The sequence below is a fragment of the Ochotona princeps genome, chromosome 13 (assembly GCF_030435755.1).
Source record: "Ochotona princeps isolate mOchPri1 chromosome 13, mOchPri1.hap1, whole genome shotgun sequence".
Classification (NCBI taxonomy): Eukaryota; Metazoa; Chordata; class Mammalia; order Lagomorpha; family Ochotonidae; genus Ochotona; species Ochotona princeps.
The window spans coordinates 56,293,378-56,317,903 of record NC_080844.1 but is presented as its reverse complement, the minus strand read 5'-3'; the positions used below and the strand labels follow the sequence as shown (position 1 = coordinate 56,317,903).

The 24,526-nt window shown below is 44.0% G+C and overlaps 1 protein-coding gene across 1 annotated transcript; it reads right to left on the bottom strand.

Annotated features, from left to right (window-relative positions):
- Positions 1-9,698: 9,698 nt before the first annotated feature.
- PLEKHS1 (pleckstrin homology domain containing S1) lies at positions 9,699-24,086 on the bottom strand. Its single transcript, XM_058671094.1, has 11 exons — positions 23,946-24,086; positions 23,728-23,834; positions 22,961-23,095; positions 21,530-21,668; positions 20,573-20,689; positions 19,092-19,211; positions 16,322-16,422; positions 15,304-15,510; positions 14,176-14,277; positions 13,168-13,303; positions 9,699-10,109 (listed from the first exon to the last, which is right to left on the bottom strand). Exons 1-11 carry the CDS (start codon positions 24,084-24,086, stop codon positions 9,930-9,932), a joined length of 1,485 nt encoding a protein of 494 aa, XP_058527077.1. The 3' UTR covers positions 9,699-9,929.
- Positions 24,087-24,526: the final 440 nt, after the last annotated feature.

Sequence of the window (24,526 nt, the reverse complement as noted above, 5' to 3'; positions counted from 1 at the left end):
CCAAATGCTATTCACTCTTTAGAGTTTAAGCTTTGTTCTAAGGGACCCGCTCCACGTTCTCTTTGAACTCCTGCATGCTTAATGGTCTCTATGGTAGATTTTAGCACTCAATGCACTCTTTTGTCATTTCCACCATACTTGATTCATGATAATTGCTCCTATCTCCATGAGTGGACTTAGCACAATAGGACTAAAGGTTACAAGGTTTCCTTAAAAGATTATATTATAATTTGTTAAAAAATAGTATTATTTCCACTTTACAGATGCAGGAATTGAGGCCAACAGAGATGACAAGAATTTTTGGAGCCCCACTAAATGGTAAGCCAGTAGGATTCCACAAATGATGCCTTCCCTAGTAGTCCCTGGGTGCTTGAAGCAACCCGAACTGGCTTTGACCTGGTCACTTTGACAGAGTTACAACAACCTCTCTGGGCTTTATGCTGCTTACCTGTAGACTGCAGCCGGTGGTTCTTCCCTTGAAAAATTGTTGAGAAGACTATATGGAATAATAAACATACTGCTGTAAGTATAGTACCTGGCATTATGGAATAGGTGCTCAAAAAGTCAGGCCCCCCTCCATTCCTTTCAACATCTTTAAGAACGAAGAGGTTTGTGCCATCAGTTCTGTCTTCCAAGCCTGTACTAAGCAGCAGTGAGTAGTTTGTTGACTCAGAGCGAAGTTGAGGACTCTCACTAGTGGCAAAGGTTGCTTCTCCATTACCTCTAAAGTCTTGGAACTTTGCAGTTCTAGAACTCATCTGTGTGATCAATGCCAGGTGGAGGTTTTATGCACCTATGGACGTCATCATGGCACTTGGTTGGGGAGGAAGAGGCGTTATGAGGTTGTGACCTTGTCTTTCACTTCAGTTTGATGTACATTGCCATGATCTTGAGCCTTCTGGATGACTCTTCAATAGAAAGGTGACCAAGACAGACCCAGATTTGTATAGGGTAACATATATTGACAAACAATATTAATGGATTATGTGCTACAGAGGAAATAGATCTAAAGGAATCTGGAAGCCTCAGAGGGATCATCAATTTTGCCCCAGAGGAGAAGCTCAGGGGTGGTAGAGAAAGGTGTTCTTTGAGCTAGACCCCATGAGTTAAAAATCTGCCATGGCAATAAATACTCTATTCAGAGGGCCCCCAGCATCGTGATGCACTGTTTCTTTTTTTGTCCTTGAATTCCTCTTTCAGAGAGAATGAATCAAGCAATTCTAATCTCTCCAATCCAGCCCATGGAGAGGGAGTGTGATGACAGGGCAGTGGGCTTATGGATACGAAACCATGATAAGGAGAAGGAAGCATGAGTCCAGCTGCCAACAGAAGAGCATACCAAGGGAGGCATCTTTCCTCAAGTGATGGTGACCTAGTATCAAGTCTATTTATATCTCTTAGTAAATAAATACTGCATTCAAAATGTTCACAACACTGCCTAATAAATCCACAGCACCACTCAGGCATGGCTTATGTAAGCTGGCAGGAATTCCGGCAGAGTTCTTGGCAGCTTCATCCACTTTGTTTAGAAGTGTGAGATATTAATTAGACAGAAGCTGGAGTGCAGCAGCCAGGCTGCCTGGGGCTGCTAGCATCTTGCTAGTTTCTGGAATGGGTGAAGATGCCTTCTGAACTGCCCCTCCCCCCGAGTAGGAGCCCTAGGCATCTTCCACAGAGCTGATGGCCGCAGCATATTGTCTCCTTGCTGGAGATCTCATAATTTGGTCATTATTGAGAATTACCCAAGACCATTTTTACTGCATTTTTGTGTGTGGATTTATTGCAAGCTAGCCTGTAAGAAATCAGGGTTGCATTATCAGATGAGGCAATACACACATACATACACACACACACACACACACATCCAGTTTGGGGCTAGCATTTCCTTAGAGCGCAGGAAGATATTAGCAGTCCTAAATGCTCAAGAGTTTGTTTTTAAATAGTTGCTGAAAGGGGAGGAGGGACATAGTTTCCAGCTAAATAGGTATATAGCTACTGGCAAGTTAAGAAACATGTTTATTGTCATGTGAGCCTTATCAATGCCTTTCCTGCTTGTCTGCATTCTATCTCTGTACCTCCTACCCTTGTAGGCACCCAGTGCCCCCTTACCCTCTGTTGCCATGCTTTCTTTCCAAGTTCAGGCGTGTATAATCATTTACACCAAGGTAGCACCCCTACTTGTTGGGAATAATCTCACTTTGAGATGTGATGATTATAAGAATTATCACCCATCAGGAATCAATCCTTGTTCAGCAGGTGGTCCGAGGCCTTCTTAACAAGGATACTCTTCAAGGTTCATGTGGAAGGCAGCCTGGAAAGACTGGAAAGGCAGCTGCTGTCTCTAGTTGTTGCTGACTGTAGCTGAAGCTTGTCGCCAAGCTGGTGGGGGAATGCCTTGATATAGACTTCCCCTACCTTCTCCAGCCCAGCCTTTGTAGGAAATTTTTTCTCTGTTTTTTCTTTCTTTCTTTCTTTTTTTTTTTTTTTACTATGTATCATTTGTATACCATGAAATCCACCCTTTTAAAGCATACAGCTCAGTGGCTTTTATTTTTCACAGTTATGCATCCAACACGACTTCCTAATTTCAGAGCCCCGAAAGTAGCCATTGGCAATCACATTCTCCCCATTGCTATCAAAAGCCATTAGTCTACTGCCTGTGTCTGTGGCATTTTTCTATCTCATACACTTCATATAGACAGGATCATATAAATGTGGCTTGCATGTCTCTTAGAGTGTTTTCAGTGTTCGTTCACATCATAGCACCTATGAGTACTTCATCCCTTTTTATGACGAAATAACACTTTGTTGTAGTAACAACATTTTGTCAGTTCATCAATTTCAGGACATACTCTTAGGCTATTATAAGAAATGCTTCTGTGAACATTCATTTACAATTTTTTGTGTGTGGATTTATATCTCAATTCAGTGCAGGTAAAATTTTACCACTAAACAATTTTTACCCCTGTATCCTTAATTAAATGATCTCCTCCATGAGGAATGTGTTGTATTCTTGTAAATATCACCAGTGCTCAGCGCATTGTTCTGAACCCAAATGTCCAAAAAGCACTGGTGGTGACCGCTTGAAGGGGTGAAGGAGCTCCACAGTGCCCTTGGGAACTTCTTGGGCCCCTCATCCTATTCTGGTAGCTGTGCATTTGGGGCTGGCCTACTGTTCACCTTTTTGATACAACCTGTCCTTCCAACACTGCCCTCAAATCTCCTCCTAGGAAGCTTTTCTCAAACCTGCCAGATAGCTTTGCCTTGCTGTCAATCTCTTGTGGTTGTAATTCTGAGGTTTAGGCTCATCGGAGTAGCCTTATATATAGTGCATGTTTGTATTATTTCCCACTTGATGGGAAGGTTTTACAGTCAGGGATTCTTGAGACCTCATTTCCAATGCAGAGGAGCAGCCCAAATACCTTTGCCACGAGAGGTCTGCTTTAATTGCTTGTAAACTTGAATGCTATATAGTACCATCTAAAAGGAAGGGTATATAAAACAAACTAATCAATCCTAACAGGAACTTCCAAAGAATTCCCCTGGTTCCTGGGGTATCAGATGTGGAACGTGTAGTTTTCTTGGGCAACAGGCCCAGAAGCGAAGGCACAACCCTGAAACCAAAAAGACGTGAAAACACTGAATCATTCCATCCCTTCCTTGTCCTTATTGGGAAAGTTCAGGCCAGGCTTGCTCCAGTCTTGGCCACTATTCCTTGCTGGATTATCCTCTTCCAGGCTACAGCTTCACCTCCTCTTCCAGGGAACTTCCAGAGTAGTATAGGGAGGTCTGTGGTCTCCAAAGCCAACCTGTCTGGTATGAACTTGCCATTTCCTTGAGGAGGTAGTCTCACTGCCTCTGTGCTTTGGTTCCCCCATGCAGAAGCTGGGGAAGCAGTAGACTCAGTCCCACAGTGTCGCTGCTGGATACAGCAGTATCTGAATCATGCCTTGCACATGGAAGGTACTTAGTTATGAAAAGCCTTATATTCCATCACCATCTCTTTCCTTCCTGAACTCCTCTGTCACCTGTCTGGTAGTTAATTGTTCTCTAATTTTTCACAGAGGATAATTTGAATCAGCTTCCAATCATATTGCGGATGGTCTCATCTGTCCAGAGCACACGTGAGAGCCAAGCCAACACCACCACTATCACGTCACAGGAGCTCTGTATTAAATGTTGACTGTCCCTTACTCATAAGACAAAATCCCTTATCCTCACATGCACAGCCCACAGACCTGTAGTGTATCCATGTTTAGAACAAGCCACAGCACCTGCTTTCCTGGCCCCTGGAGTAAACTAAAGCAATCCAGCATCAATTGGGAGGGAGAAAAAGAGGATTCTGCATGTCAGGATACCTCAGGAAATACTAAGAGCATGGTGTATAATCAGAATGCTCATACACCAACCCAAGTACAGAGTTTAAGAATCCAAGAAAATGTTTTAGAAAGATTGTGATGAACATAATTTTAAAATTCAGCTTACAAAATAGCACCTTCCCAAATGGCATCAGGTCAACAGCACACCATGGCATGATCATTTTTCTCTTCCTCCCATGTGGTAAGCTCTTTGTTGGAGATCTTTAGACCTTATCATTCTTTTGTATCTTCCTAACAGCTCGTAAGCTATTGACCACACCAGAGAAACTTGTTAACTATGGAGAGAACAGTTTATGTTAAGAAAGCCCATGAGTGGGCAGTTGTAAAACCCTGCCTGGGAAATTCATAGCCCATGTGAGTCCTTGTTTGAGTCCTGCCTCTGCTCTGATTTCAGCTTCCTGCTAACCTGTGCCTGGGGAGGCAACAGGTGATGGTTCCTGCTAGCCAGATGAGAAATTTAGACTGAGGTTCCAGCACCTGGCCTCAGCCTGGCCCAACCCTGGCTGTGGTGGGCATTTGGCAAAGTAGCTAGCAGAGGCAGCATGTTCTCCATGTCTCCGTACCTTTTACATATCAATCGATCGATCAATCAATCAATCAATCAATCGGTTTTGAAAAGGGCCTTAACTTTCGTTTTCAAGCTACCTGGATCTGACAGCAGACTCTCCCTCTGCCCACTACCAACTATATTCCCAGAGTCACTGATGTGAATATTTTATCTGAAAACATTATCAAACTAGAATAGTGTGTACAAATCAGTGTTGAACATCAATTGTAGTGATTTCTTCTTTTGCTGTGCATCGAGTGCTTGCTGTCATGGGTCCTCGTTGTAGTTATGTGTGAGGAAGATGGTGTGGTTTGTAATATGATTTCCTCTTGGGGGCTTGACACTCAGCAGCAGAGCTGTGCACTGGAATTTTCTGTGGAATATTCCATATCTATGCTGCCCAACATGGTGGTCACTTTCACACAGAGCTTTGGGGTACTTTGCATGTGGTCAGTACCAGTGAGAGACGGAATTTTAAAATATTAGTTCACTTGAATTAGTGTCAGATAAACAGTCCCATGTGACTGGTGGCTACACTCTACAGCAGTGCAACCCCAGAGGCCAAGGTTGTGAGTACAAGTTTTGCTTAAATCCTTAGTTTTTCAGAACCATTCAACCCCAGTTCATACGAAGAATGGCCCCAAGATCCTAACGGAGCCTTAATCATTAGACACAGGTTTTATTAACTCAGACATCTTAAGGAGCCTTTTCAGTGTAGCACGTTTGTGTATCTGCAAGTCCAATTGAGGAACCTCTGAGTGAGTCAACTGAATCCCAAAGCCTCCTTTTTTTTAAAAAAAATTTATTTATCTTGATTGGAAAGGCAGATTTACGAAGAGAAGGAGAGATAGAAAGATCTTCCACCCACTGGGTCACTTCCCAGGTGCCCACAGCTAGAGCTCAGCTGACCTGAAACCGGCACCCAGGCAGGGTCTCAAGTCAAGGATTCTTGAGACTTTATTTCCCATGCAGAGGAGCAGCCCAAATACCTTTGCAACAAGAGGTCTGCTTTAATTGCTTGTAAACTTGAATGCTATATAGTGGGTGCAGGGTCCCAAGGCCCGGTCACTTTGTAGGCTCTGCCCTCCATGTGATCAGAGGAACATTAAGGGCAGCACTGTCCTGGGAAAGGTCACAGAACCCTGCCCCAATGCTGGGTGTGGCTGAGCCATAGTGGGGCGGAGCCTCAGGAGCTGTCCCACCCTCTCAGATAGTACACGGGCTTAAGCCAGGTAACAGGAAACACCCAACCTCTAGGGCCTGGGAGAAGGAACTTGGTCGTTTGGTTACTGGTGGCCAATTCTGCTAAGATCTTTCTTTAGGACTAGTCTTATTATTAAACAAAGAAATTGTGTACTGAAGTTGGGCAATACTCCAGGCCTGGGAAATGGGAGCCAAAGGGAGGATGAGGACCTGGGTAAGGAAGTGACTCTGCCTAATGACTAAGCCTCTCACCTCTGCTGCCCAGCTGTTGAGCCCACACCCCATGCAGGCAGCGTTGCTGCTTTCAGGGCTTGGTTGAATTGTTCTCTAAGCAGAAGCAGTGGGCCAGGAGCCGGGAGTGAAACCTAAGCTTCTTCCCAGAGAATAGAGTTCTTTGGGGAGTTGGGGAGGGAGTGATGTTCGTGAGTCCTATGGGCCACTGTGCAGAAGACTCCAGGGTTCCTTTGAAGATCCCCAGGCAGTTTTGCTCAAAGTGTGTGTGTTCCTTGGTCGTGGTTTAAGAGGCCATGAGGGTGCAGATTTTAGGGCCCCACACCTGGAGCTACCAATCAGAATCTTTGGGCCTGGAGGACATTAGTACCTCCTCTTAATTAGTTTTAGTATTTCCTCTTAAGAACAAACCCCTCCCGCAAGTGAAACTCCAGAGCCATTTCCTTCTCAAAAGTACCCTGGCTGATACTGCTCTAAGCAGAAAGATTCAGGATTAGGAGAGGATGCAGAGGAGCAGGCTGGGCATCCTCCCTGGGTCTGCAGGGAGGAGCAGGGGTGGGGAACAGGGAGCCCTGGTTTCAGCCTTGCCGTGGGCCCTGCCAATGATCAGTCCCTTGAGCCTTAGGCGCTTTGGCTCTGAGAAGCTCTGGAAGGACCTGGTGGTGAAGGGTTGTCTGCCTCTAGTTAACTTTGATTTGTCTTGTAGTGTTTTCTTCTGAGCAAGCCAGGGGAGAGATTTTTCGGCTTCAAAGCAAGGCATGGTTCCCAAGTGGTTCTACCTTGGCACTTTAAGAATTGTAATTATCCGTTTGATTATTTATTTACTTGACAGAAAACCAGAGGGAGACAGAGTGTCTACCATCTACTGCCTCATTCCCTAAGTACCTGTAACAGCCAAGGAAGAAGCCAGGAGCCAGGAATTCAGTCTCCCGTGTGGATAGCAGGAACCCAGTTACCTGAGCCATCACCTGTTGCTTCCCAGGGTGTGCACTAGCAAGCAGGAAACTGGAATCTGGAGCCTGAGCCAGGACTCAAACCCAGGCATTCCAGTGTGGGATGTCAGCTTCTTAACTACTAGGCCAAATGGCTGCCCCTACTGGACAATTTCTTATTTTTTCATTGAAGTGGTTTGGTCTCTTGCTTAGGAAGGTTTTAAAAATACACACACACACACACATTTTCTATGTTGTATATATATATATTTTTTTCATTATGAAAGTGAAATATGCTCATTTCGAGACAGTGCAGTTTATACATTACAGAAATACTTCATCTATGGCCAACCCTCAGTACAGTTCTCAATGCCACATCGACAGTGCCTCATGCTGCATCTGGAAAGAGAAGGATGTGACAGCAGCAGCAACACGACCAGTCCTGGCTGTTACTACCTGGAGGGCAAAGTATTCAAACCTCACAACCACCCCGTAAGAGAACTCCCTGTTCCCCTCCTTAGGGGTGGGAAAATTCTGTGTACACATTTATATTCAAGGGCACTTCAAAAAGTTCCTGGCAAGGGAGGTGGATATTTAGCCTAGTGGTGAAGACACCTGCATCCCCCAGTTGTAGTGCCTGGGTTCGATTCCCGGGTTTGGTTCCTGCTAGTGTCAACCTTGGGAAGCACTGATGGTGGCTACTCCCACCTGCTGCAAGACCTAGGTTAAGTTCCTGGTTCCTGACTCTAGCCCAGGCAAGCCCTGTTGTTGCCTGCATTTGAGAAGTTTTTGTAGGAAAAAAATGGAATTAAAAATAAGTTTATTTGGGTACAAAAATGAATATGAACTGAAGTTGTGCATAATATACATTTTTCATGAACTTTTTGAAAATTTTATATGTTCACAGATTTCAAGTAAATTTATCTTCCAAGTAAATTTATCTTTCAATTCCATTTCCACCAATTTTCTGAAGCGAACACCAAAGACTTACCTTTTTTTCCCCCAAAAATGGGGTAATGATATAACTACTACATAACAGTTTCCCTTTTCCATTCTTTTTTTTTTTTAAAGATTTATTCATTTTTTATTACAGCTAGATATACACAGAGGAGAGACAGAAAGGAAGATCTTCCGTCCGATGATTCACTCCCCAAGTGAGCCTCAACGGGCCGATACGCGCCGATCCGAAGCCGGGAACCTGGAACCTCTTCCAGGTCTCCCATGCGGGTGCAGTGTCCCAATGCATTGGGCCTTCCTCAACTGCTTTCCCAGGCCACAAGCAGGGAGCTGGATGGGAAGTGGAGGTGCCGGGATTAGAACCGGCGCCCATATGGGATCCCGGGGCTTTCAAGGCGAGGACTTTTAGCCGCTAGGCCACGCCGCCGGGCCCCCCTTTTTCATTCTTAATATATTTGCACAATTATACATGTCAAATTTTTTTAACATCTGCAGTTTTGATTAGATGAAATCATAATTAAGCAATCAAGTGACAGTATTACAAACAATGCCACAGTGCTGCAATAAACTGTTTCCTTGACAGATAAGTGCCTCTTGGGATGAGCATTTCTGTATAGGATACATTTCTAGAAACAGGAATAGTAGATCCCAGTAGGGCATGTCCATGAGAATGCTGTACAGTTTCTGAATATTCTGGATAACAGACCGTGGTCCTCATTTGAGTGACCCTTTTAAGAGCTGAGGGGCTTTTCAACTCCAAATCTAAATACCAGGTGGAGTTCAGGACATTGGTCTCTCCGAGCTGGCTTCTGGGTGGTTGGCTGTGCCACTCCAAACCTCAAGAGCTTGGAGCCACCAAGAAGGCACGCAGCTCATCATTCAGGAACTTGAATTCTTCTGCATGACGTGACAACATGGATGGCAATTCATGCTGTCCAGGCTCCCTTGAACTCTACCATTCCCCATTTGGATGAGTGCTTTAGCTTTCTGATTTTACTCTCCTCCATAGGAATCATTTGATTCTTTTGGCTTTCAGGGATCCATACTAACGCATCAATGAGTTAAGAAGTTAAAAAACTTAGAAGTGCTAAGTAGTTCTATCATTTGGAGCTCAAACAGATCTTTGCAGGTTATGACCTAAAACTGCTTCAACTTCTCAAACAGCGACTAGGTCTTTAAGAAAACCGGATCCTTCCTGACTCCAAGAGGCCACTTGATGTCAGCATCCTGGACCCCAGGATGACAAGTCACAGGAGGTGCTTGAGCAGGCCGACAGGATATCACATCCCTCTTGGGAATCTGGCTTCCCTGGAATGAGGATTTCCAACTGTACAGGCCCCAACAAAGAAAGGACTGTGTGGACCATAATTGCACAGAGCACACAGCAAGGATTAATTAGTTGGAAGGCTTACTCAATCTCTGTGTGCGATGTTTAGGACAGTATCTCAGATTACAAGGCTTTCCGTTTCCATTGTGTTCCCAAGTCATGATCCCTCTTGACAGACCCTACATTCTGGAGATAGTGGCCAGAGAGACGATGGCCATAGCCACTCTGGAGAGGCAGACACGGGAATGCAGGGGGATGTCCTGGCTTGCGTCATGGCCCAGGGCATCAAGTGGCATAGTCAGGCACAGAGGCCGAGCTCCATCCTCATTCTGCCCTGGTGGGTCCTTAACAGGCTAATCTTTTGCTCCTTTCTGATGGCCCTTTTTAATGGCTGCACACCTCTGTAGGGTCCTTTCCAGAGCAGGCTTATTCTGTCGAAGAGCTGCAACTTCTTGGTGCTTAAGAGAACACGTGCATGCTGGACCATGGAATTTCTCTGAATTTGGGATCCGCCCAATGGTGAGTTTTACCTTCTAAAACACAACAAACAAGAAAATTAAAATGGTACACTCTTGTCCTCAGGATAGCTGAGTCTTGGTCTGTCCTCACGGACAGCTTTGGAAGCTGGGTTAGGAGAAACCGCCTTATTGGACTTCAATATCTGGGTCCAAAGAGGCCCTGGGATGATTTGCATATTCAGGTGGAAGACGGTTATTTCTTTTCTAGCATCCATTTGCCTGAGTGTTTCAAGAGGTTCCAGGGAGCATGGGTGGTACTCTGAGGGGCCCACATACACCATAATTAAAAGGACTACCTAAAACCAGCAAAATGAGCATCAGAACCTGCCCCAGATACAATGAGGAAAAAGAAGTTTGAGAAGTTTTTTGTGCCATGTGGCATATCCTCTCCCTTCCCACCTACATTCATCCCCCATGTTTAATGTCTCTTACCCACTGCCTGCACTGTCTCTTCACCACATGCCAGCTCCCCATTTCTCACAGCCGTAGCCTAAAGGAGAACAAGTAAATCTGACTGGCTCAGGTGCACTGGCTCAGGGCCATTGGACATTCCTCCTGTCTTCTCTCGCCACCATTTCTTTCCTTCCTGAGACCAGGTGCCTGGATAGTAGAACAAGATTGGGTATCCATTTATCACCAAGAAGCAGTCAGGGTGGTAGAAGAGACAGAAGGCCACTTTTTTATAATCAAGTAGGTGACTCCTGCACCATGATTCTCCCTAATAGAAAAAGGGAGCACATGGAATGAACACCTAAGAAGGGCTAGTGCCTGCTTCCCCTGCCTGCGACTGCACAATCTGGAGCGGTAGCTATGACAAAGTCAGGATGCTCAGGTAGGCTTCCTGGATCTTCCTGGCTTCTGAACCAGTGGCTGCATCTCTGGCTCTCAGTATTACTTGCCAGCTTCCAGAAGGGTACAGATGATGACAGTGATCATGTCACCTCATGTGGCTATCTGGCTGAGGAAATGTATTACAGCTTTCAGGTGGTTGGACTGAGTCCCTTAGAAGTTACTTCTTTTCCCCACATGAACTCTCCAGCCTTCAAAACTCAAGCCAAGCTTCTACCTGTCTGAGGCATCTTTTGGACCTCCTGCGAATAAAGCTGCTCCATTCTTCTGTGTGCTTGTGGCCCTCCGGTCACATGTTGGGGAACCCAGGGTATTGTAAAGTAGTACACCACATGCTTGTTTTTTCCATTAACGTAGAAGCCCCTTGAGCAGAGATTGGGGCCACTTTTGCAGCTCTAAAACCTAGCCCAGCATCCGGCGCAGAGCACAACAGAGTAGACGTTCCCTAGATGGTGAGTGAATGAGTGAATGAATGACTGTGGGCTTGGTCTGCCACTTATTAGTTATGCATCTCTGATAATGCCTTGATCCTTACTGGTTTACCCATTTAGGTGAACGAGTAGTTTGTCCAACCCTTGGGGATATTGTGTGATGGAGAGGAGATAAGATATAGCCTCAACATACAATTGACATTATGCATAAACTCTTGGAACTAGAAGAAATCTAGGAATTTATTTAGTTTAATGGCTTATAGAAAGCTTAAGTAAGAAGCTATTTCTTCAAGAAAAGCTAACAGGATAGAACAGTATTTAGGGCTTAACCGCTCTTTCTTTTAAGAAGATTTATTATTTTATTTGAAAGACAGATTTAGAGAGAGAGGAGAGACAGAGATAAATTTTTCGTCCACTGGTTCACTCTCCAAATGGTTCAATGGTCAGAGTCGAGCCAATCAGAAGCAAGGATCCAGGAGCTTCTTCCCAGTCTCCCTTGTGGGTTTAGAGGCTCGAGGACTTGTACTATCTTCTGCTACTTTCCCAGTCCACAAGCAGGGAGCTGGATCTGAAGTGGAGCAGTTAAGACTAGCACCGGTGCCCATATGGAATGCCAATGCTGCAGGGAGATTAGCTTGTTGGGCCACTGCATCACCCTCAGGGCTCAGTCTTCCAATAAACTATAAACAATAATCGTGTACTTCTCAAATTCAAGTCCTGGGATACTGTCCTTTTCTTGTCCTCTCTCTAAATCCCATGCCAGGGGTCCAAGAAGTGCAGTTTGAAAAACAGGCCTTTTACTTTAGAGAAAAGAAACTGGTACATAGGAAAAGCCAGTGATTTTCCCATGAAGGTAGGGCTCATGAGAAATAAAAGTAGATGAAGGAAGGAAGAAGATGGAGACTATCTTACTAGTTAGGATCACAACAGGTCCTTTAAAAACATATGCACTCAGGGCATACCCACACATTATGGCTAGTAACTGTAGGTTGGAGGTCTGGCTCTGTGAATTTCTTAGGTGAAACTGAGACTTGAAACGTTGAACACTCCCTGGCCAATAGAAGGTGAAATAAAAAGAGGGTGGATGCAGTGGTGCAGTAGGTTAGACCGTGCTAAGAACACCCATATCCCATACAGATGCCCAAATTGAGTCCTGCTTCCCCTTCTGATCCAACTTCCCGCTAACATACATCCTGGGAGGCACCAGATGATGGTCCAAGTATTTGATTCTTTGTCACCCAGGATGGATGGAGTTCCTGCCTCCTGGTTTGATGCTGGCTGAGTCCCAGTCTTTGCAGGCAACTGGGGAGTAAACCAGTCCTGATAACATTCTTTCTCTCTCTCCACCCCCACCCTATCTTCAAATAAATAAACTTCACAGAAAATAGAAGTAACAAGAAGAGTAAGGGTACCAAGCACCTAATTTATGCCAGTCATTGTTGTAAGCACATTACGCATATTATCTCATCTAATTCTCCAACTGTTGTTACTGTTATCTCTAATGTCACTTAAGAGAAAACTGAAGCACAAATTGGCTGAAGGAACTGATCTGCAAACCCTGCATCTGTCTGAATCTGTGTCAGCTCTTTTTGCCACGTTTGGTGCTCCCACTCCTAGCCCAGTGCTTGCTCTACATCTACTTTATATGAAAGAGTTTTGAAAGAGTCGTAAAAGAACATGCTGTCATTTACATTTGGTAGCAGGAAAAGGGCATGCCTCACTTGTATTCTGCGTCCCTTTCAGACCCTAAGACCTCCTGGCCGACTTACCCAGGGCCCATCAGTGAGACTCACCTCTTTCTGGATGGACCGAGTGAGAAACAAGGAGACCTCCTCCAGGTTCTGGGGCTTCAGATCATTCACGGCCAAAACGTGATCTCCGTGGCAGAACAAGCATCCCAGGTGTGGGGGGCCTTCCCAGCGAGCCACACTGCAGTGGGAATAGAGCATCCGACACCTGTGTGAGACCGAGCTCCCTGGGATGGCAGGACGTGGGTGGGGCCTGCTGCCTAGCTAGTTAACTATGTCCATTGTCAACCTGGAATCACTATGCTTCTCACACCACTGTTGAAGCCTACCCCTCCTTCCAAAGTCCAGTTCAACCACACTGCCTCCACAAAGTCTCACATTACACTGCTTTTACAATTAATTGCCCCGACCCTGGGTTGCTTTAGTATTGTGGGCATACCCCATTAAATAAGTGTGTGTGTGTATGTGTGTGTATTTACATATATATTTATATGTAATGATTACACAGTGGATACAGAATGAGCTAGTAAAAGAGCAAGCTCCGTCATAAAGAAGTCCACAGCCTTGGTCAAGCATTGATTGAGACTGAGATTGTGGGAAGTTTTTAAAGCTTTGATTTCTTTAAGTGATAACTAAATTCCGTGTCACACAGCCCCTTGCATCTGCGTCCTGGCAGGCGGACGTGCCGTTGACCTCTGCTGGTCTGTCACCGGTGAGCCTTTTTGTGTTTGCTCTTTGATTCTTGCCATTTCCATCCTTGTGCCACAGCCAGGAGTGACATCCTTGAAGCGTGTGTGTTTCTTACCACTCCTCCTCACCCTGGAGGATTCAGAATTCTGCTTCCTGGACTCCTGGGTCTTCTTACACCCACCCAGCTCCTGTACAGTTCTTTGTACAGCACTCTTCTTTGTGTTCCCATCAAAGATCTTTTTGTGACAGCAAAATATATAGCCCAAGTTCCATGGTTAAGTCTTGTCAAATACAGTGTTTCAAGATGTAACTGATCTGTCAAACCACTTACAAGCAATAGCAACAGTCAACACCCTGACCTACCATATCCGTCCTGCGGCTTCAATGAGAGCAAGATAGTTTATGACGTCAGGGGGAGAAAGGAACAAGCTCAGTGTCTCCACTTGGCGTTCATCAGAGATGTTGCTGTGAGAGAAAACATTAGTAAAAGTCACATCGGGCAGTGGCTCCCGGCTCCACCCTCTGCTTTCTGAATATACTTTTGGCCTCCTGATTTCTGAAATGATAGTTTCCAGTTCAATGTTGTCTGAAATGCTTTTGTAGAAAAACATGAACTTAAGAAAGTCACTGACAAGTGATCATTAATGGTGGGCACTGGGAAAGGAGACAAAAATGGATCGATCTGGTCAGTTTGTGTATTTTCTGACAGCAGCGACTTTAAGGAAGAAGGAATGGAAAAATGTGAAAATTGCCACAGTCTCCTCAGAAACCCTCGATATGACTTAAAACCTAAGTGTTCCTTTACTAGTCTACAACCCAGACACCTGTGACTTGCACATCCGTAATTATGCTAATGTTAAGTGGCAGATCACTCAGATAACTGTGGGACCCAAATTGGAAGACCTGAAATACTAACCAATGTAGAGTTTTTTAAAATGCCACCCCAAGGCCCGGTGTGGCAGCCTAGTAGCTAAAGTCCTCGCCTTGTATGCGCCAGGATCCCATGTGGGCACCGGTTTGTGTCCCGGCTGTTCCACTTCCCTTACATTCCTTGTTTGTGGCCTGGCAGGGCTTTGGAGGATGACCCAAAATCTTCGGACCCTATATCCTCATGGGAGACCCAGAGGAGGCTCCTGACTCCTGACTTTGGATGGGCTCAGTTCTGTCCATTGCGGCAACTTGGGGAGTAAGTCAGTGGATGGAGGATCTTTCTCTCTGTCTCTCCTCTCTGTAAATCTGACTTTGCAATAAAAATAAATAAAATAAATTTTTATATGCCACCTCACCACAGGGAAATATTTAGCTTCTAATTTTGTTATTCATTGTCATTTTCCACAAAATCTATGAGAGGGAGAAGCTGGTCAGATTTTTGGCTAGCTTGTAGATTTGTAGGAACTGTTTTAAACTTTTAATTCTAAGTGAAAAACAAAGAGAAGGCAGGCTGCTTTACTCTTAGGGCCCATAAAGTTTTAGAAATAAGAAGAGCTTTACTTGATTAAGATAGACAATTGCACAACGGTTAGTGAGGTCATCCCCTTTCTATCATTTGTGGTCTGTGCTTCTGTATTGGAAGGTGTGAGACACGAATCGCTTCCCAAGCCTTGTTCCTGCAGGTGTAGTCCTCTATCCTGTGTCTCTGGAAGGAGCTGGAGTTCCTGTTGGTTCTCAGCAGACTCATGTGGTATTTCCTTGAAAAAACTGAAGTATAAGAAGTTAAAAACAAACCCTGTTTTTTAGCATATCTATTTACAAAGTTCTGTTGTATGTGTGTCAGATTTAAATAGCTACTGGCCATGTGGAAATTAACAAGGGCTTACAGTGCATCCAACTACCAAAACCACGGCCACAGTTAGAATCAAATCCAATAAACTCTTCTTCTAAATATGGATACAGAATCAAAATAACCCTTTATGGGGTTTGGAAGGCAGAGTGAATGTGTGAGCGACATTAATGCAAAAGAGCAAACAATTTTGCCAGGTGGAGAATGTCCTGGGCTATCGCAAATGGTTTTCTGCGGGTAGAGAAACCATTCCCACATTTTCTTGTTTTGAGAGTACTGTTGATCCAAAAAGATAAAAATCCTCCAAAATCCCAAAGTTTTTAAGCATCAGTACATCGCCACAAGTGGGAAATTCCACATCTGTCTTCATGTGAACAGAGTTGGTTCAAATGCAGGAATCACTACAAAGTTGTATAAAGTTAGCTTTGGCCTACGTGGAAAAGGTGAATTTAAACCATAAATGAATTTTGTCTTTAGACTTGCGTCCCCTCCCCAAGATATCTTAGTATGTGTGTGGAAATATTCCAAAATGAAAAAAGTTTAAAACCTGAAATATTTCTGGTCCCGGATATGTCAGATAAATGATATTCCATCTGTATTAGGTAATGCTTGTATTGGATCTATGGTAATGCTTTGTATCAATGTATAAGCTACTAAAATGAGTTGGCGGTAATTATTCCATAGTACTAGATAAATTAAATCAACTTGTAAAATTGCAACTTGACTTACCATGGTTTCATAGACATATAGCAACCCTCAGAGCTCATGTTCTGTTTCGCATTATCATGTTTGATCAAGTCTTTCGAATCACCAGAATCAATATTTTCCAGCTGAACAAGAGAAACAGACATGCCAGTCAGCCCCACACTCTGGCTCATGATTCTCAACTTGGAAGTGTGAAGACATCCACCACTGGATGGACAATGGTTCTCATTTGGGAGGTACCAACTAATCACACAAACACTGCAGCTGGCCGACCCAGACTCCGCTTCCTGCTCCTGGGCCTTCCATGTCCCTAATAAAAGTCTTCCGTAGACTGAATTGTTATTTTCCCTTTTGCAACTAGACACTTAGTGACAGAAACTGGCTATGTCAGAGACCCAGTCATGTTGTGGAGCTGGTCTCTGAGTACTATGCTCACAGAGGCTGTGAGAACCCCAAACAAGATTACCCTTGGGAGGCACTCAGCTAACCCTTTAGAAGAGAGTCATTTGCAGAAATGATTTCTTACAATCCTTACAGCCTACCCACCAAGTTCATCATTAACCCAGAACTGGAGCATATTTGCAGCCGCGTCCACCTTCCCACTGCCCACCATAAACAATGGTGCCCTTCTTGCTCTGCGTCCGTGCTGTCACTTCACTGGAACGTCTTTTTACTCTTTTGCCACTTGACATTTTGTTCAGGCTTGGCTGAAGTGTCTCGGCTTCCTCTGGTTTCCTTAACCATGACCTATCTGTCGTGTCTCTAAATTTCCATTGCACAGTTTTGTACTTTACTTTTTGTCCCTTAACTTGGTTGTGTCTACCTTCCTGGACTTTGCACTCCATGAAGTACCCAGTAAACACCAGGCTGATAAATGATGCTCAGTGTTCACCTGTATTATGAAAGACTGTTCGGGGGAATGTTAGTTCGAAAAAAATCTTTGGCAAAAGAAGAATTCTGCACTCAAATGAGCAGGGAATGCTGAATGTTGCATCCCTCTTGGCTGTTTCTAACATACCACTGTATACCAAGACTGTGAGAATTCTGCTGCTAAGAAGCATGTCACATTCATTTTGGCTTGGTGTCAAGATTCTATTTTATCCAGAATGCAATAGAAAGACCCAGTTTGGGGAATGGTGTATTCTTCCTAGACCACTGCAGATATAGATGCTGTGCTAATGATGACCAAAAGATAATCAAGGTTTTGCCATAGCAGAGCAACTATTATCTCAGTGTGTACACAAAAGGGAGTTATCTTAGTGTGCAAGACTTACTGTGGTCTGGCTCTCTTGTTTTAGTCCCCACTGTGCCATCCACACACTCCAAGCTGCAGCCTAACTGAATATATCAAAGGCCAATTCATCTTTGAGGTCTTCCCTGACTTCGGTGGAGCGAGGAAAAACCTGTTTCTTTTCTATTGCTTCCAGAACACTTTTGACCACGCCTTTTGTGTAACATCATTGTATGGTAACATGTAAGACTGAGCTCAGAGAGTAGGGGATTGTCAGGCTTACGGCAGACATCATGCCTACCATAGTACAATGCCTAACACTCAGAAGAGCCTCAATAAGAAACTTCGATTGATCTGCACTAGACTAGTCAATGAACATAACATCATTTATCACCCAAACACCTTTGCTTATATATATTTTTCTACCAGAATACATATTATTGACTCCCAAAGTCGGTCCCTAAGTCCCAAAGATTACTTATCAAGGATGATCAAATGTCAAATTTCTTTATGGAAGCCAGCCACTGTTTTATCTCTTGTGTATTTCTGGTCATTTTAAAAGCATCTTTTTTTTTTTTTTTTTTTTTTAGTAAGGAACACTTTCTTTCCTGCACTCTGGTTATTCCTGCATAAGAACCAGCATCATAAGCACATCACCTATGTGTGACATCACTCCTGTGACCTCAGTGATACCAGCGTGGTGTCTTAGGAGTTGTGAATGGCAGGGCTCAGTAAATATCTGTGGAAGGGACAGCCAGGAGCCCTGAACAGTCTGCAGAAACAGAAGAACAGTAAGCTTCCTTCGGGACTAGGGAGAGGAGCTTTCTCTGGTCCTTACTTAGTTCCAACTTTGGATCCCCACCCTCTCTTGCAATGACCATCAGGGTCGCTCCGGAGCCTCCCACCCCAAAACACACACACACACACACACACACACACACACACACTAGAATAGATAGACAGAGAACAACAAGGAAACCTTAGAACCAGACAGGAAACAGTCAGCACAGACTCACACATAGCTTACAGGTAGGATACAAAGATTAGTTACTCCTCATTAAGGTATTGAAGATTTCTCTGCACACCCCTCCTAAAACTGTTCTGCACTTCAACTGTTGACATATGCCTTGTTAGAGTTAAAAGCCAGTTTAGATTATCCTAAAATCTGCCAAGTTCAGCAAAACTATGCTTCAGCACTATAAACTGCTAAATACTAAAATGAAATTAGACACGAGACAGCTGAATAGTACCCTACAGCCATTTTAAGGTGTATAGCAGCCGGTTCTGTGTATAAACTAAAATTGAAATGTCAATGAAGTAGTCACAGAATGTGGTTAAGAACTTGGATTTTAACTTATTTGTTACTCAGTACCATGTGAATTAATTCCATAATGTTGCAAATTGTTGTTGATGTTATGTTGTGGCTTTTAATTGGTCAGGATGATATTCTGCCAGCTCTGACTTCAGACCAGAGATGGTCTCCCCAAGAAACCATTGAATTTATCTGGACAATAAAAAAAAATCTGTGGAAGGGAAAAATGATTAATGGATGGAATGGGTTACCTCTGAAAGAATACTTCGAGGACTAAGATAATAATTCTCTTCTGTATCTCCTGTGGTTTCTGGGTAGAAATGTGGTAGATGATCTTCCTCAGATTTTGGAGAGCTTTTTTTCATTAAATGCTAAATCAAAGAGATGAAGAAGGAGTTGATAGTTTCCTTTTTCTTTGCAAAAGAATTAAACCATAAACTTCCTAGAAAAGCCATGATAGACTAGATGGGTTAAAAATTTTAAAAGATTTTCCCCAAGTTATATCCAGAAACCCATCCAACTTGAGTCAGACAATTTTCTTTATCATTTAGAGGAGCTCGAACTTACAACACATGGCTTTCCCCTGTGGGTAAGAGTCTGCCATCACTAAGTTCTTTTTTTTATTATTATTAAATTTATTCATTAATTACATTGTGTTGTAATTACATAGAATCTGGGATTCTCCCCCCCCCTCCCCCCATGGTGGGTTCCTCCACCCCGCTGCATAACCATAGTTCAAGTTTAGTTGAAATTCCCTCCCTGCAAGTATTTGCCAAGCATAGAGTCCAACATCACTAAGTTCTGCTTTGGCATCCCCGACCCCAATCTTTCTGGAGTTACCACCCAGTGCCACCTGAGGAGGTAATTAACTCAGAATCAAGGCCCGGCACCGTTCCTGTTCCTGCTCAATGTTCTTTTGTCTTTCACTCACATGCTTCTGTTTTTCCCATTGCAATGCAATTAGGTAGAGTGTAGATTGTGTGATGGTATGAATTAAAGGCTTCAAAGTTATTTAGGTCGAAGCAATTATTACCTTCCTTCCGCTAACAGGCACACAAGACGACTAAAGTGCATGCCTTGTACGGCAGGAAAATCGCTGCAACGACTCTTTCAGAAACAATGCCTCAGAGAGTGGAGGTTTTCAAAAGGGTCTGAATGTTCCCTAGTGAGACTTTAAAAGAGGTGATTAAAAATACAGGTATGCAGATCCTCTCTGATGTAGGAGAGTTCAGCTGATTTTTATTTTATTTTTTTTTTATTAAATAAAGCAAACATTTATTAAATTGTGATAAAAACATTGCATCAAATTACAAAATCTGAGTAAGAAAAACAGACGGCAAGAAGCAAGACTAATCAGGGTAAATGAAGGAAACTAGGAAGAAATTTTGCATTTTCCTGAGAGTGACAGAGAATGTGGTATTAACTCAAATAGCATTTGGGGAATCCTTTTACAAAGATCTCGTGCCCTGTGTCTGAGAGGAAGGAATATGTTGCTGGCCAAACTTTTGGTTTCACACAGGCATGCACCCAGAGCATCCATTTAAAACATTTAAAGGTAGGCAGGGCAAGCAGAAAGGCACATTTGTGGTTTGGGAGACAAACTAAATGGAGGGTGCCTGTTAAGGCTGGTGTTATTCTCTTGGTACAGCAGACTCTGGGAAGCACAGGCAAGGTCAAGCTCAGCTGCTCCCTGGGCTGGCGTTCTGAGAACAGGAGAAGGGACAGTGATTACCATGCATGGAAGGCTGCTTCTTGATGAGGTGGGGCTGACGGCATCAAATGTGTTGGAAGCAGCAAGCAAAAGACTGGGATCAGAGATGGGCCTTTTGTCTCTCATGGAGAGTTTCTCCTGGTTAGGAAAAAGGAGTGGTGTCACCAGGCATGGCTGCTCTCATGTCCGGAATGAAGCAACTACCTCCCTGCCCCTCATTTCTTCCCCCACCCCAGTGTCTCCCCGCAATGCTGACACTCATGCTACCGGAGGCCAGTGTCATCTCCCTAAGGCAAGGGCTGCTCAGGGTTCTCTCTACTCTTCCTAAACCCCTGAGGAAACTTGGCCTGACCTTCAAGAATGTCAGGTTTCCCTCAACCTGTTTTCTCAACTCTCGCATCCCATCCCTCTGCTCTTATCATTTGCATCTACTTGTGGACATGCCTCGTCTTCTTGGATTTTGCTTTTGCTGTACGCATAGAACAACCTGGAAAACATGTCAGAAAGACTGCTTCAACCCAAGTTCTGTTTATAAAGGTCCCCCCTAGGAGAGGCCTTGGGTGAATTAGCAAAGGATCTTTGTTGAAATATCAATTAGATGATAATCAATTAGAACACTAGTAGCATCGTTGTGAAAGAGACATATTTAAAATGCAAGATACATGAGAAAAAAAACTGTACAGAACCTTCCCTAGACTTAGTCATTCAAACGGAAGCTTATTATGCACCTTGAATAACAATGATGAAAAGTACCATAATTGTAGCTACGGTTAAAAAATGCTACTGTTAACTTCATTCCCCCTACCACAATAATGAGAAGCTGTAGTGACTGTATTTTAGCTATTTCATGAAGCATAAAGTGTTTTTCTATTGTTATTCCTAAAAAAAAAATAGCAAGGACATACTTTTCTCACTTACTTATTCCTTGTATTAAAGCCAGTTGCTAAGGGGTAGGGGTTGAGGGTGGGCAAGAGTTACCATTATTTCCTGTTGAGAGAGGGTTGTGTTCAGCCTCCCTGTTGTTTCATTAGTGATCATCGCCTCTGTGCACTGATATGTGACTGTAACCCCCTGGCAAAGCGATGACATGAAGGAGACCCAGTCTTTAATCTTCTCCCTGTTAGTAGGAGGAAACTTTGAGCTGGCATGCAGCAGCAATAGCATCTACACACCTAGGGGTCCTGAGACGGACTCTTTCATTAAGGTTAGAACAGCAGTGGGAGCAGGTACTAGGGCAATTAGGATTTTTACCCAAGGAACTTCAGTGGCCCCCTGACTTCTTGCCACCTCCAGGTTTGTGCACTAAAATTAGCCCCCATGCCACCTCTGTGAGGAAAGCTCAGAGGAACAGGAAGAAAAGTAGAAAGGCAGAGTCTTAATCACAGGGTTTGGGCTCTTGACTTTGACACTGATTGCTGTGGGGTTCTCAAGTGAGCCCCCTAACCTGTTACTGCCATTTTTGTGCAAGCATCCCAGGTGTCCCTTAGCTCCTCTTAGCGAATGCATGTGTCGACAAAGAATGTGCTTGAATACATTTGCATACATCATACCTTCTTCTCTGCTGCCTCACATGGCAAGTTTAAAGGAAATTTTGCTGGAGAACCAAGTTCTCCATACTTGGCCTTTGGCATTTGTAGCCTCGGCTACGTGGCCTTCCTCCTGTCCCATTCAGGCTCTCAAAAGCAAATCCATCCACAAGGTATCTTTGCTGGCTCCGAAAGCCCCTCTTAAAAACCAGAGTCTTTCAGGATGAATGAAACCCCTTCTGAATCTGTGTTGCAGATGCTGTATAATGTACAGACATTGTGGATTGAGTTCTTTTGTGTGGAATCCATCTGGGGTGAAAGCGACTATTGTAGGTTGGATTGTGTCCCTCCCAAAATTCCTTTGTTCTAGTCCCAGCTCCCAGGACCTCAGAATGTGACCGTATTTGGAAATAGAGTTGTTGTAGATGGAACTCCTAAAAGTGGGGTCACAGTGGAGTCATGAGTGCCCCTGGTCCAGCATGGTCGATGTCCTTGTAAAAGGGGGGATGTTTGGACGTTGAGAGAGGACACAGGGAGAACATCCTGTGTAGACTGGACTTGGACTGCTTCAAACCAAGAAGCTACCAGAAGCTAGGAGAGCACCCTGGAAAAGATCTTTCTCTAGTACTTGCAGAGGGAGCATGGCTTCACCAGCTTCTAGGCTTGAGAACAATGACACGATCTGTGTTGTTTTAAACCACCCAGTCCGAGGAAGCCAGTATGGAGACTTTTCAGGGCATTTCACCAAATAATGAAGGCATAATAGATTGCAGCCCTGGATTTCTGTTGCGTATGTTTATTGCTCCCTGGTTTATCATATTTCACCCTGGGGTTTGTTTTTGTTTTGCATGTGGGAGACAGTCTGTGTTCTCTCAGTACTCACCTGTCATTGCCGATGAGGAAGTACTCCCTATTTGTGGTCCTGATGGACATTACTTCCTCGGGGTGGCACTTAAACATTTTCTGCACGGATTGCAGCTTTTCCTGGCTGCTCATGCCAACTTCAACAATGGAGTTTCTGTTAGATGCACATAGCAAGCGTTGAAAAAACATAAGCACAAAATCAAGACGAGAGGCGACCAGTGTTGTCAATTAGGATTCAAATGGAATCAGGCTTTAGGCATGCTCAACTTGTGTTTTGAAGGTGTTCCAATAATTTTGGAAAATAAGTTTGGATTTGGGGCTGGTTCATCACCAACTGAAAAATGCTTTACTCAGCCTGGTATTGAATTCCAAAGTTCCCATTTCAGTTAGAGTCTTGTTTCCCCAAATCATTATCCTTTCCAGTGTTGAAGGGTACATAATTTCTTAAAGACCAAAAAATGGACCTAAATGTTTTTAAAAACTCATCTTGACTTATTAACATGGTGATTGTATCTGATCTTTCATGCCCATAGATTAAATGACTCTGAGTTCTTAACTGAATGTTGATTGATTGAAGGATTATGGACCGCACCATATACTATGTACTAAGGAGCTATTTTTTAGTCAAAGGGCTCACTCACTCTTTACCACCTGCTCAGTCTCAGGTATCATAAATTTGAAACCACTAGGTCCTTACATCCGTGATTTGAATTTCAATTTGCATGTGACTTCCCAGCACTGGACTTTAGGGCTTTTGTTGTTATACAAATTTTCTTGGATACTCACTCATCAATTTCAATGGAACCACGAGGATGATGGTCTTTGTAATAGGTGAGACGAAAGCCTCTTTCCCCACTCTTTGACAGGATGAATAGCCGTCTTTTCCAAGAGGACTGAAAAGTGAAATGGTTTTGCATCTCAGTTAAATTTGAGTGTATGACACAGGATTTTCAAAGTGCGCATGAGGCTGGTGGGAGGCTTGTTAAATCATGGTGAAACTTTACCATGGAGAAGAAAAGCTGAGGAGGTGGCGATTTAATGAAGTAATCTTGTTTGCAGACTTCATTTTCATAATAAAATGTCAATCGTTTGCCTAATAAAAGAAAGTGAACAGAACTCAGTTTGTTCCCCATAAGTTTCTCCATCCGATGATTCACTCCCCAAGTGACTGCAACGGCCGATGCGCGCCGATCCGAAGCCAGGAACCAGGAACCTCACCCGGGTCTGCTACGCGGGTGCAGGGTCCCAAAGCATTGGGCCGTCCTAGACTGCTTTCCCAGGCCACAAGCAGGGAGCTGGATGGGAAGTGGAGCTGCCAGGATCAGAACCGGCACCCATATGGGATCCCGGTGCGTTCAAGGCGAGGACTTTAGCCACTAGGCCACGCTGCCAGGCCCCTGTTCCCCATAAGTTCCTGAAAGAAACTGCTGCCATTGAACAACATTGTTAATCTCTGCAGAGCTCTTCTTCAGTTATTGAAAAGAGCAGCTGTACTAGCCCAAGAAAACAAAGTCCCAACCGTGACATTGACTCATCCCTCGCTGAGGTCTTTCTTCCGTGACATTTAGAAGAACCTGAATTCAGC